This window comes from Lissotriton helveticus, chromosome 2_1, assembly GCF_964261635.1.
Source record: "Lissotriton helveticus chromosome 2_1, aLisHel1.1, whole genome shotgun sequence".
In the NCBI taxonomy this organism is placed as follows: Eukaryota; Metazoa; Chordata; class Amphibia; order Caudata; family Salamandridae; genus Lissotriton; species Lissotriton helveticus.
This window is the reverse complement of record NC_136059.1, coordinates 1,119,454,881-1,119,469,324: the sequence shown is the minus strand read 5'-3', so window position 1 is coordinate 1,119,469,324 and position 14,444 is coordinate 1,119,454,881. Positions and strand designations below refer to the sequence as shown.

Below are 14,444 nucleotides of genomic sequence, written 5' to 3'. Positions count from 1 at the left end.
GAAAGAGGGTTCACTATGGAGCAACAGCTCAGAGCGGCCATGATGGGCTGGCTCCTCCTCCCAGTTCCAGGTTATGATGAGGATTTAAGCTTCCAGAAAGTGCAGGACCTGTACTGTCAGGGGGAAAGGAGGAGGTATTCTAATCGAATGGAAATGGGTAACAGTTGTCAAGATTTTCTAGATCTTCTTGTCACCCAAAGTAGGTAGCCATTTGGACAATTCGGCTGGGCAGGGCTACTTCATCGCAGGGCACAACAGAAGCAAGGGCCTTGATGGATTTTAGCTTCCATTTGGGGAACTGGGACAAATAGAACATTCTGTGTCTGTGTGCGGTCCATAGTCATGAGATGGACAATGTTCTGACAACAAGGCTAGCATCTCAAGAGCTGTCAGCACCTTGATTTGATCATTGTAAGCATATTTGCAGATAAACATGGAGTTTTCCTCTACTGGTTCTGGGTAATCTTTCCAGTATTGTATGCCTAGGGTACAGATGCACTCACTGCCAATAGCTGCAGGACCTCTTTTACACATTGCTGCTACCACTTAACTTCTCTGGATTGTGGTCAAGACCAAGAAGAATCGAGCAGAAGGTAACAAGAGCTATCCTTCCCAATTGTGAAGTCTTTTTTGGTTTAGAGAATGTGCCTGCTTTACCAGTTTAGGAAAGAGTTGAAGACAACTCTTTAAAGAACACTACATCACAATGCATGAAGCCTCTTCAACTCATCTTCCTTTCCTCTTCCTCTCTGTCTTTAAGCTTGTCTTTGATCATGTAAAGCCTCCCTTGCCTTTTGACTTGGTTTGCACAATAGAAATTCCATATACATACATACCATATTTAATGTAAGTCCCTAGTGTGAATCTGTGCACTTGTAAAGGAAGGTATTTTCCCATTTGAACTGAAACATAGGAGCAGAGGGGCTTTTTTTTATCAAGCCAGTGTCTGTATTGAGTTTCATATCTGAGAACATTCCATACACACAGCTGCACCCTCTCACAGCATGCCTTTTGCAGGCAGTTTTAGATGAAAAACACGTTTCTCAGGCCTCAAGAGTGTTTTAGTAGAAAAGCATCAGGGTGACAAACTGCTCTATTTCCAATTATTCTGCAATGTTTGTGAACACATTTCTTGGTCAATAGTTTTTTTTGGCACAGCCCTTGCTCTTAAGCGAATACATAACAATGAAACGCGTTGTTGCATGTGACAGTGAAGCACTGCACTACATATTTCTCTTAGAGGCACTGGTTGACAAAACCATCACACAGGACTGTCTCTTTGGGATGCATCTTACTTGTATCCAAGCTGTCTGCATACAACTGCTGCATCCTTGTCGGTCCATCCGTCATCGCATATGGTCCCCCACTGGCCACTGATGTAAATCTCCACCCGGCCCTCCTTCTTGGATTCTCCATCCATCAACCGTATGGGGGGACCTGGGAAGAAATCACAGCAGTCAGCATCAGACAAATGAAATGAAGAGCAGCCGGCATGGCAAACTATGTTTTATGATGTCCAAGGGGAAAACCTAGAGAAGCAACAAGGCAGAAAGACAAGAATTTGCCAGGAGGAAGTTCAGAGTGCTAAAAGAACCTCGAGTTTTGGGAGATTTTCAGTTCTTTCTAGCAATGGGAATATAAATAGATAATCAAAACATTTCTCTTCTAAAGTGATCACCCCTTCCCTCCCACTGCGCGTTCCTCCTGACCACCTCCTGCCCAATAGCCTTTTTAGGTCGAAGCCTGATTTGCTTACAACTTCTTCTTGTGGGTATTCTGAAAGCTTCCCTGGGAATGCATTCCGCCCATTGTTTACTATTGGGTTTGTGGTTTGTAACTCACATTTACTTGCTTTCTATTTGCTGGCTTTACTTGTTTTAGGCTGTCCAGCTGGAGTTCGTCTCACCCATGAGCATACCTTGTTTACTGTATCCTTCAAAGTACTCGTTTTCCATAAACAGGCCTTTAAGTCTTGTTCTTATCTTTCCACATTTGCTGTGCATTCAAAGGCAGAAGTCAAATGTCAGGCTCTTTATTCTGAGGGAGTATGGTGTTTACTTCTCTTTTGCTGACTTCTAAGTGAGAGAATTTACGTGACATTCCATCCTGCTGAGTACCCATGTGAGAGGACAGGCTGTAAGGTGTTATTCTAGCACACAACAAAATTGAACTGCTGTTATTTCAAAATACATCAGAATTAGGAATGTAGAAATTGAGCACATTTTTTGTGATACTAAAGTGTGGTTGAAACAAACATTTTAATACGGTCAAATCCCGTCAATACACTAGGTGATGACATTTCCACACATTATCATTTGTGTGTAGTAAAACTGCATGTCTGTGCAAATGTAATGGTCATTTCAATTGGAAATGTGTTGTCTGTAATTGTACTGCACTACCACATCATGCATACTCCACACTCCACCACTCGACCATACAACACTCCACTCTACACCGCTCTACTCTACATCACTCTACTCCACTCTATGCTCTTCCCCTCTACGACATACCATTCCATTTCAAAACACTCCACTGCAAGACACTCTACGACATGTCACACCACACCGCTCCACCCCACACCACTCTATGCCCCCACTCCACACCACTTAACCCACTCCACTCGAATCTACTCCACTTCGCCCAATCTACCCCCTCCACCCAATCTACCCAACTCCACTCCACTCTATCTCATTTCACTCCAATCTACCCCAAACCAATCTACCCCACTCCAATCTACCAAACTCCAATCTACCCCATCCCAATCTACCTGATCCTTATCAATTCCACCCCACTCTACCCCAATCTACTCTACCCTATCTACTCTAATTCCCTTCTCCATGCCCCCATAGACTACACCCTGGCACCCGTTAAGGACATCCTACAAACCACAGCATGTCTCTACCAGGGCCTAAAAAATATGATCACATCTCCCCGTCTTGGAACTCCAGTGGTTACTTGCCAGCATGCACCCTCTTGTAAACCAGATGTATCATTTACAAAGACATTACGACCGGTGCCCCAGCCTGCCTGGATGACAAGCTCACAATCTCCTTGCAGCTCCTGGCATATCCGCCGCTAATACTCCCTCAGAATGGAGACAAAGTAGTGTAAAATAAGAAAACAACAAACTAACAGACATTTTGCATTTATGCACCCAGGGTCTAGAACAACACCCAATATCCATACGGCTTATCCTATACTATTCCAAATTAGGCCAGACAGTTCTTTATCTGGATAGAACCGACAGACAGCCAAACATCATAAGACCCTTGAAACAGTAAGGGTTTAAGGAGGATCCTAATAATTATATTGAAGGGACACATTCATGAATGTTGGAATACAGCCTCTTACTACGTAGGACTGTTCTTGAGGGTGAAAAAACTATATTTAGGAAACAACTGGGATGTGGTACTGCAAGACAATGGAACTCTCCCTAGACTGTGTGAGGCAACCTGTTCTTTACAATACTCAGTGGCAGAAGCACATAGGCAAGTAAAAACACCCAATGCTGAACCATAAGACCTGGGAATATGATGAAAACTTCTTAAGCCTATGAAACAACAAGAAACCTAGGGGTCTAAGGGGAAATAGCATGGAGATCCCTTATAACCTAATGCCTAACAGAGTACAACAGGTTAGAACAGAACTAAATAGTTCCAATAAAGGACAGAAAGTGTAATAGTGGAAGGCCACCTGTGATTGTAGATCAAGACTCATGTAGGATTCCCATCAAAGACTTGTAATGATCAATGTTATCATTTGGTTATCCTCAGGGTCGTTTGTCTCTTGATCATTGAGACTTAGATCGTACCCTATGATCGTTTAGGGTTCTGACCCACAATCACTGCTGGACCATATGAGATTGATCTAATGGGATCGAGTGCAGTGCAAGAAATAATAAAAAGTTTCTTGTTGTTTCATTAGCTTGATAGAGGGGTACAACCTAAGGCTGGTCTCTAAATATCTCTCACACCCTTCACTAACGTATTGCTATTTATAACTTCTTAAGCCTAACATGAACAAAGGTATACTGTATGGAACAGAAATATGGGAAGAGCTTTGTAAAGATCGCTGGTTATTCAGTGTAGCTGTAGTCCCATTTGCTTCGGTCACAAGAGTTCCTTATTTGAAGTTGCAGCATTCCAGAGACTAGTAATGGACACATAGGAAGGCATGTGGCTAGTGCAAGGCATGTTCGCGTAAATAATGCACATTATAAAGAGTGCTTGGTGAAGGAAAGTGTACAATATATTTTACCCTCATACCTCTTGAACTGCCAATCGTTTACAGTTTTGTGCAGTACAGCTCATTGTCCCCTCCTGTCAACTTTAACTAAACTTTAACTAATCCCTTTTCAGTGAATTTAATGGGTGTTTTGATTGTTATTCCAATTACCTAAGAAATAAAATGGTTAACATTGAATGAGGCACGATCCACAATGTAGTGGTGGGAGAGTGGTGAAGGTATAAAAAGATAGGGTGCCCAGTCAAAGTCGATATAATGACGATGATGTCATGAGAAGGGGAGATATTGGGAAGAACCCTTAAAGACAGTCAGCATACGATGATAACCCTGCACCCCCAAAACACACGGGCAAAGTTCAAAGAAATAAACCCTCTCCTGCCCCCAGAAACAACATTCCCCCACAATCCTTAACCAAGGCATGTAGAGACTTTTCTCATTGCTCAACATCCTCCCCAGATGCCCTGGCCTATAGTTTTGACAATTGCTCAAGCAACAGTGAACATCAACAGCTCCAGAAAGTAATGAAGTGGTTGCATTCAGTAATTAACAGTAATAGCGTTAGAGTAATAAACTTCAATGGCTGCAGATAGACAAATGCATGAATGCTAACCCAGACATTAACCCAGACATTAATGAACATCAGCGGCCCTCTGCAGTAATAAGCATCAATGTCCCCAAGCAGTGATCAGCCTTACTGACCCCAAGCAGTAGCAAGTAATAATGATGGGCCAAGGCAATGATGAACATCTATATGCCTAGACAGTATGGTACTGGCCCAGGCATTGATAAGCATGAATGGCCCTAGGCAGGAATGAGTTTTGTTAGCCTCAGGCAGAAGGATTATCAATTAACTCAGGCATTAAAAGTGAAAAAAAATAATAAATGTACTTTTTCTGTCTCGCCTACTGGCAGCTTTAGCTGTTAGGCATACCTCAACGTATTGTATTGTAATTGCATTTATATAGCGCTTACTACCCCTGACAAGGTGTTAAAGTGCTTTTTTGGCAAGTAGCACGCTACTCTGGAACCAATAAAGGTTTAGTGTTGAATTAGTATAGTGAAATATGAAAGTAATTGGAGTGGTGGATAGGTTAGTCAGTTATTTGGATTCAGAAGGATAGCGGAGGGATAGAAGAGGGAAAAAGATGTGCATTTATATAGCGCTTGTTACCCCATATGGGGTGTTGAAGTATTTTTGGGCGAGTAGCTCGCTACTCCGGAACCCATAAAGTATTGCGAATACCGGTTTCTGGCATTTCAGCCGTCTGTACCACTTTGTTCGCCATAAGTTGGCAGGGTATGCTCAGACGTGAGTCCCTTGCTCACTTTGCCACTGGATTCAAGCAAGCCTGGCTGAAGACGGCTGGAATGTCAGAAACCGGTCTTAGGAAGCTTGTTTCCGGTCCAGGGAAGGCATGGCTTGGCAGTTCGGGCTGGACTGTTCCCATGAGGCACAGGGTCAGACTGATTTGCATATGGCCATGTCTGAACTGGGGTGGCAGAGTGGGCTAAAGAGCGATGATGGATTAAACCCAGATCTGTTGACTGAGTGTTTGATTGGTTCAGATGCTCAGTCCATCACCACCCCCTTTTATACCACAACGGTCAGACCAGGCTGAGGCCTTCTCCGCCCAGGGCTTTCACTGGTCGGTTGACAGTGGGTTACAAAATGTCTGGCAACAACGCCAACCCACCACAAAGGATTACACATTCTATTCCACAGCAAATAAGACTTGTGCCCGCATTGATTATTTCCTGGCAAGCCCAACCATACAGGCCATTGTGTCTGATACCTTTGTTTCTTCTAGGTCCCTATCTGACCATGCTCCCTTGTCCCTAGTGCTACGCCTTGACTCTCATCAACCCAGACTGTCCTGTGGGCCTCTCTGAGATGCTCTTCTCCAATCTCTATAGTGGTCTCACTCCGCAAGGTAATCGCCGATTACCTCCACTCCAACGATAATGGGGCAACGTCTCTGGCCTGTCTCTGGGAGGTGCTGAAATTAGAGGTGAAGGGTAACTCATAGCCATTTCAGCCTTGTATAACCACCAATTGAAGGAGAAAAGACAAAGCTTAGAACAGATGGTCTCAGAATCAGAGGCTATACATAAACGTACCGGTGCCCCGAGAATGTGGAGAGAATTGGCGAAAGCGCACCTTTCCCTCAAGTGTTTGGATCTTTACATGCCAGAGTTTGTGATAGCATGCTTGAAACACAAGTTCTAGCTGGGAGCAATTGCTGTGGTCGGCTGTTAGCGCATCGCCTTAGGGACAAAATCCACACTTGATCGGTTTAGGTGATCCACCCAGCCCGTCCAGTGAAGCACCTACTGACCGACACAGAGCATCAGCATTCCAAAACTTTTGTAGCACCCTGAACACCACTTCTGATGGTTCATATGTTGACTCCTCCAGCTATCTTGATTCCATTCCCCTTACCTCACTCCCAGCGGGTGACTCTGGAGAGATGCAGAAATCCATCCAGTTTGAGGAGGTGATTTCAGCCATCGCTCGCCTCAAAATAAAGAAATCCCTGGGGCCCCAAGGGCTACTCACCCCAATTTTACAAGGTCTTTTGCGAAGATCTGGCACCCTTACAAACTCAATGCTTGACGCCTCAATATCAGTATTCCCGAGACCCGATAAAGGCCCTGCTCTCAGCGGGTCCTATAGACCAATCTCCCTCTGGCATATCAACGCAAACCTTTTTACTGGTATCTTGGCCCACTGCCTCAACTCCCCAATGCCTGGCTTGGTAGCCCCAGCCCAGGCAGGCTTTATTCACATCTGCCATGTGGCGACAACACCAAAAGCATCCTGCATCTAATGGAAAAAAAATTGACGGGTTCCAGAAGGAAACTCTGCTTCTCTCTATCAACACGGGAAAAAGCATTCAGTAGAGTCCACTGGTCCTACCTGTTTGAAATTCTTAAGCAATTTGCTCTCTGTGATACATTTTGTATATGGGTCCGCTGCATCTATAGTGCTTCCAGATCTTCCATGAGAGTTAATGGGGTTCAATCCAGTACTTTCCAATCCTGCAGGGAACACAACAGGGCTGTCTCCTCTAACCACTTCCTTTTGCTCTTTACATGGAGCTCCTAGCCCAGCGGATATGCACTAACCCCACTATCTCAGGGATACCCATTGGCGGGTATCATCACCAGATAAGCCTGTACGCCGACAAAGTGATTCTATCCATTACTAACAAAATGTCTTCCCTCCCCATCCTAGTGACGGAGATTCAGGCTTTTGGTACTGTCTCTGTCTTTAAAGTGAGTATGCACAAGTACCAGATCTTGAACATTTCGGTTAACCCTCCCCCCCCTCCTCATGAGACACACCTGCGCTCCAGGTTCCCTTTTGAATAGGCAAATGACTCAATGACTCCATACCCTATTTTGGGATTTAGCTTGCATTTTCGAAACTTAAAACTTTATCACTCAACTATACTGCCCTTGTATGGGGCCTATACTCCACATCAGTGACTAGCAAAGTTTTTAGAGTATAGAACACCCTGGTGACTAAGGCGGGTGTGTTCGTTTTCCCTCCCCCATGACCCCTATACTATCTAACCCAGACTTTACCCCGGGGTTGCAACAAGTGGGATTCCGCCTATGGCAGGAGGGCAGGTGCAAATGTATAGGCTGCTTGTTCGGTACCCAGGAGATTATCCCCTTTAAAGACTTGAAATCAGACTATGACCTGGAGGAAGCAGATCGTCTTCGAAACCTCCAGGTGCGCCACTGGGCGTTACAGCCAGCCATTAGGCCACATTCAGGGATACCTCTTACCCCTTTTGAAAAATGGGTCCTCCTTAAGAAGGATGATAAGCGCCTCTTTACAGAACTGTATGCCCTCTTGAGTAAAAGGAAGTCACCAACCACATCCTCAGGTCAGGTTAGATGGGAGGCGGAACTGGGGAGGAACCTTTACTATAAAGCTAAACACACAGCAAACAACATTGCTAGCACCAAAATGGCGTACAAGTTAGTGTCCTATTGCTACTTGACCCCGGCCCTTCTCTGCGCATGGATTTCGGAACCCTCTAAAGAATACTGGAGGGGGTGCGTAGACACTAGCACCCTAATTCACCTCCTTTGGCACTGCCTGAAGCTAGGCCGTTACTGGGATGACATACTCAATAGCATAGACGAAGCCTTCAGCATGACCGTACAGATGTTCCCCGTCTATACCATCCTGGGGCTTCCTAACCCCTTGACGTATTCACTTTGCTCCATGAGAGTTAGGCAAATGGCGTTGGCTATAGGAGCAGCTCCTCAGGTGATACTATATTTACCGGGTATGGATCGGATACCGGACTATATCCCCTTGGCTTCACAAGCTATGGTTTATACCCAGAATGGAGAGCTGTCTTCTGATCTGTGAGTGCCATTTATCCACAAACTTTCATCAAAATTTATCAAACTTGCATGCCCAACTTACCTTAAGCTCCTCCACCTGTCTCCGGAGTTTACACCTACAAATAGCACAGCTTTAGCTTGTCCCCGATGACGCGCACAGACATAAATTGCCCCCAAGTGTCACTATTCTAGACTATGTAGTATCATTTCTGGCGGGTGGGGGGCTGTTTTTTTTTTGTTCATGTTTTTATATTATACCGCCTGTCAACGGCAGGGTTGTAGGCAGATAGCTGTGTCCAACAAGACACATACATTCACTTTAACCTATGCTGCAGGCCCCCTGGGTTGTAGGCGAGTATCTGTGTATGTTAATGACTTGCTGTGGCCTTAATAAAAATAATTGATACATATAATAAGTTTTGTTGCTGTGTCCAAGTTTTTCTTAAACTGTCTTTTCTCAGTTTGCATGTAAGGCATAGGCACGCATACAATCCTATCTCCAAAGGTTATCTTTCAGAGGTGAAATAACTTGCTGTTATTTTTACTGAGAAACCCAGATGGGGTGGTGCCAAGTATCGTTTTCCATTTCTAAAACCAGGGAATGCTGACTCCACCATCGCTGAGCCAACTGATGGGTGCCAGTATCAAAGGAAAAGCAATGCAATATGATTAAGATTGAACCATCCTCACCAAGAGATGGGTGAGGTCATCATATAAATCTTTGCATGAGTCAGTCCCATGACATAGTAAGAAGCCCAACTGGCAGATGTCAGAAATACAGCTGCTCAACAGATGACCACACAGCTGAAAAAGCAAACAAACGTCTAAATAATTATGGAAGACACTAGATTTCCCAAGAGCATGATAACACCAAAGGCTACAATAATAGGGCACATCTGTGGCATGTGAAGAAGCTAAACTCACAGGAAAGAGACATCCAGGATCCCATGCACAGGCAATCACAGACTTTTTATACTGGTGAACATCAAAAGGTTGTGTCAGATGTCGATTATGCAGTGTGTCTTGTCCGCCTTATTTAGATTGTACGCATTTGAATAGAAGGTAGGAAGAGCAGAATGGACACACCACAATTTTTGGTGGATGTCTCATATGGACCGAACTCTAAGTCAACCCCTATGTTTCCTAAACCAGGGGCAGCTTTATAAATCAAATTGCTCCACATTTAATTTTAATATGTCAAAGTTTGATATGGGTGGACTGTATTTTTCAGTACTACCTGGAAAAAATTAGAAACCTGAGACGATGATGACTGCTGTACTTGAAAACTTAGCTGGACATAAATCAAATTATTTTATAAGATGGTCTGCAAATGCTCAGGTTACAGTGAGCCAGGGGGCCGGACATTAACTGATCACTACAAAATTAATTAATGGTTATTTATCCATATGGTAGAAGCCTGGAACAAACGCGCCTACTGTGCAATTGCATATTATTATGACTCCGCTGGATGAGTCGGGAAAGATGATCTCTGCCTAGGAATGGATTTAGCTTTAGTGGACATGATGGGCGCTCAGATTACACCTAGTGCTGTGGAGGCTGCGGAGAACCACATGGTCTGTGTCTGTGCAGGCAGCAGGCACGGTCTAAATTCCTGTTATTCTTGGGCTTGAGAGGGAGGAGAGCTACTAGTGAGCCAACTGCAGCAATTCCAAGACCTTATTGGCCGTGGAGATCCCAGAAGAAAAATATATCATTTATGGTAGAATGAAAAACACTGGAAACATGGATATGGAAAACCATCAACATCTGTACAGCTTCAAGGGGAAAAAACCTTGGTGTGCAGCGGAAGAAGGGCTTAGAGGCATAGCGTTTCAGTGTGTAATGCCAACTTTACTGGTCCGGGAGATGAGACCTTAAACAACCGCCATCTGCTGAGCAATGGAATGACACCTGGCCATTCCTCTGCGGTGCAGAAGACAAATGGAGCGCGGGCCGGAGAACAAAAAAGCATAGCTTGGCTTGGAGTTGTGTCAAGAAGCAGTTTTCTGTTATTCTCTATTGCACTCGATGCTGTAAAAGGATTAGGCGCCTGGTCTTCCGCATAGCCTTGAAGCACCCTCGTCTCACCTCTAAGTGGTCCCAGTTGGCTGGTATCCTTGTAGGGTTCAAACAGGGAGCAGATTCTCGGATTGGTTCTTGATGGGGCCCGATGGAGTGTGTCCCCTGGGAGCGCTAATTCATGGTGCTCCATACCTCAGTTGAGCACCATGCCTGACCCTTTCGATGGCCTGTGATATTACACTTCTGTTTTTAATGAAAAACAAGTATTGGCAAACGTTTCTTTAAGCAAGACCTGTTTTTTGTTACTATTATTTCCTAATAACTGTCACCAACATTTCCAAGGTCATACTCACTTTTCTGACAAGAATACTCCCAGTGCATATATAAACCTGCACAGAGCATCACCCAGGAGATACAATCTTGGTTGAAAATGCAATCCCTGCAATAAAGACTCCCTCCAGACAAGTGCTCGTGGATGAGAAGGTTGTCATGGCCCCGGCTGGCCTTTCTAGCTATCACAAGCCCAGCTCATTAGTTGACCCCCACCTTGGGTGAAAGCCAGTTACACATTGCCCCCCCCCCGCCATCATGGTTAGCTTCTACAGCCCATTGGTATACTCCTTCGCCTACTGCTCCCTCTTAATCCAATGCTCAGTCCACATAGACGTGACCTGTTTCAAGCAGAAATAATACCATATCTTATTCCCATGTTAAGTCACCACATGTTATTTCTATCCCTTTTATCCCCTTTCAAATACTGACGCCAAGTGAAATTAATAGTATTCATATCAGCACCATGTGACTCTGGGCAATAGCTCGCTTAATCTTCCCGACGGCCCCCCAGCGCCTAGAGACCCTTACGGGTGATTGTGCGCTTTACAAATGTGGACTTTACTTTATATCTTCTTTCCTGCGATACATTCTGGTACCATGTGTAAATTCGCCTCTGTATTTACCGTATGTGAAGAATGTGTTTTTACCATCTTCTTCCTTCCTTCCCCTATAATATGTTAAGATTGCCCTCGATTTTTCATTGTCATCCACTGTGACCTCTGCCTCTTTTACGTTGTCTCTGCATCGTCAGTTTTATTCAGAATGGGTTGTTGAGTGTTTTGGCACCTGTTCTCTGAAAACTTCAAATATTTACATAAAATAAATTCTTTTTTTATAGTACCTCAGCATGGTTGGTGTATATCCCGGTGGCATTTGAGATGTATTCATTTCGGTATAATCAAGGAAAGTGTGACAGTGCAAACTTGATATAAGAAAAGCAAAGGTATTTTATTACGTTTATACCTCAATAACCTAAAACTTAGGTGTACGGTATTGCTCAAACGAGCAGACATATCACGCTTACCATTGTTACATGAATCACAAAATGGTGTGCAGGTTTAGGAAACTTTCATCAAACTATGGCAAATTGGAAAATGTGGTTCGACATGAAAGTGTTAAGCGAACCCAGCAATCGGTAAGGTCCAGTGTAGAAAAAATACATGTACATATTTACAAATTCAAATAACAAAAGTCAGCAAATTCAAAAAAGATTTATGCTCTTGTAGGGTTGTATGTAGTATTGCTGGCATGTTTTTAAACAAGAGGGCTGTGGTGGCCAAAATTTAGAGGGGCTTATTTACAAGAAAGTGTCTCAGCGCAGCACCACAAGGCCTTGTGCTGGGCCACGCTGTAGCACTTTGAAAGCACGGAGATATGTCATATTTACAACAATAGGACGCATCCCTGTGTGTTCCCCTACACTGGCGCACAATGGGCTGCCAAGCGCCACGCAGCCCACTCTTGCGCCATGGTGCAAGGTTGCCTGCTTTGTGGGGAGATTGTTTCTGTGCAGGAAAGGGTACATTCCTGCACAGAAACAATAAAAAAAAAATACAGCGAGATGATTTCCTCTTCCTATGTGTGCTACCCCTAGAAAGAGGAAAAACGAAGAAAAATGAAAACATTTCTCCTCGTTATGCCTCGCTACGCCACCCCTGGGAAGGTATAGCTTCTGACGCATTTCCAGGTTTACGAATTCCCGTACATCTGGAAATGCTACAGTATACATGGGTGTTGCGTGGGAACACCCACAGTAACACCCATGTTATGCCCCTTTCACGCAAAGTGTTGTGTGAGAAGGGTGCAAATGTTGTGTGAGAAGGGGTCATATTTACAAGTGCAAGAAAAGTCATGCAGGGTGGCTTTATGTGTCCTTGTAAGTATGGCGCAGGAGATTGCACCAGCGGTGTGTCACAAAACGTGACTCACTGGTGGCGCAAGGTGCTTCTAAATAAGCCCCAGACTGCATTGTCTAAATGGACCCTTTGGAAGTGTTCTCCATGAGCATGTCTATTGCACAGTACATTGTGCTGAAGGTAACTTGCAGCAGGGAGAGGATATCATTGTTAGATTCGGCAAAGTGAGAGTGCATGTGTAGTGACTATTGTACAAGCTTTTAATTATTTACAGCTGAGGTTGCCATTGTAGAATGTTCAAAAAGTCAATTAAAATAGCATTGTTCTCCTTCTACACACCTACAAATGATTAGTTTATCTGATTCTATGCTTCGTGAAGCCCTTATGCGAAGACACAGACCATAGCTAAGAATATTCACATCCATACTACAGTGTGTATCTAGAATTGCATCCTCATATCTCTACCCCAGTGTGTAACAAGCATCACGCCCTTTCAAAACACACTTGTGAATTGTTGCAGTGCCTTATCTTAAACTTAAATATGTAGCACCCATTCCTGACGAAGGTCTTCAAGGAAAATGTTTGTTTTAAAGCTGAAAAAGTGTTTGCTGTATGTAGTAATTAATATTTTGCCTTCATAAAGCATCAAGGAACAGCTAGCTGAAAACAGACCTGACCTCTGAAGTCTTAAACTTGTTCACAACTATTATTGTTGGAAATGACCTCTTCCCCCCCCCCCCCCCCCCCCCCCCCCCTGCACGTTTTAGGACAGATGCTGCTGGATTTTCGACTCTGTAGTGCACTAGCCCGGCTGTCCAGGCCCAAAGTGTTCTGACCTCCAAAGTACAAATGGCTACTCCCTGATTGGCTTACGTATGTATAAGCTCCTAGTATATGATACAAGAGGTACCCAAGGTTAGTAAGTTACATGTCACTAGCGGACTGCAGCACTTAATTGTACCAGCACTACAGTTACAAGGGAAAACGTGACTCTAGGCCTACCACTGCAGCTTAATTGGGCAGCTTTAAATTGCCAACTCAACATGGTAAAATAAACCATTTTTTAATCCTTCCTTTTTAAATATCAATAAGCCGCCCCTAGGGAAGGCCTTGCTAGCCAACCAGGCAGGGTCCTTAGTATAAAAAGAAAGGCATGTTTCTTTTGTGCTTAACATTCCCTGACAGTGAAAACTCGAAATTACCGTTTTCACTGTAACAGAGCTGGTGGTCCCATTGGCTAACATGGAGTTCCACTAGCCACTGTGTTAAGTGCTGCATTCCATATAGGACCACTTAAGATATTACTCCAAGGTATCAAATTAATCTTTACATTAAACCAGACTCATTGCTGAGATGGGATTTGAGGGAACTTTAGAAAGTCACCACTTTGTGACCCAAACCTTTGGTAGCCTTTCCTGTTTATCTGTCCCTCGAGACAATATGCTGCCCCCCTGCCAGGAAGTGTGAACTACTCACAGAAACAGGGAACAAAGGGAATTGTTGAGGGAGGAGGTGTGACGTCCTACAGCAGGATGACTACTGGATGGTAGACCCAGAATGCCCAGTTTCCAAGATAGTACTGCCTCACTGAAGCAAACGGCAATCACACCTTCACTAGCCCTC

The 14,444-nt window shown here is 44.2% G+C and overlaps 1 protein-coding gene across 2 annotated transcripts in view; it reads right to left on the bottom strand.

Moving 5' to 3' along the window:
- PRSS12 (serine protease 12) overlaps window positions 1-14,444 on the bottom strand; it is a 641,810-nt gene that overhangs the window by 213,338 nt on the left and 414,028 nt on the right. For both annotated transcript variants that reach the window (XM_078675945.1, XM_078675946.1), the window contains exon 8: window positions 1,296-1,437. In XM_078675945.1, the coding sequence (XP_078532071.1) occupies window positions 1,296-1,437 (142 nt within the window). The remainder of the gene's footprint in view (window positions 1-1,295; window positions 1,438-14,444) is intronic.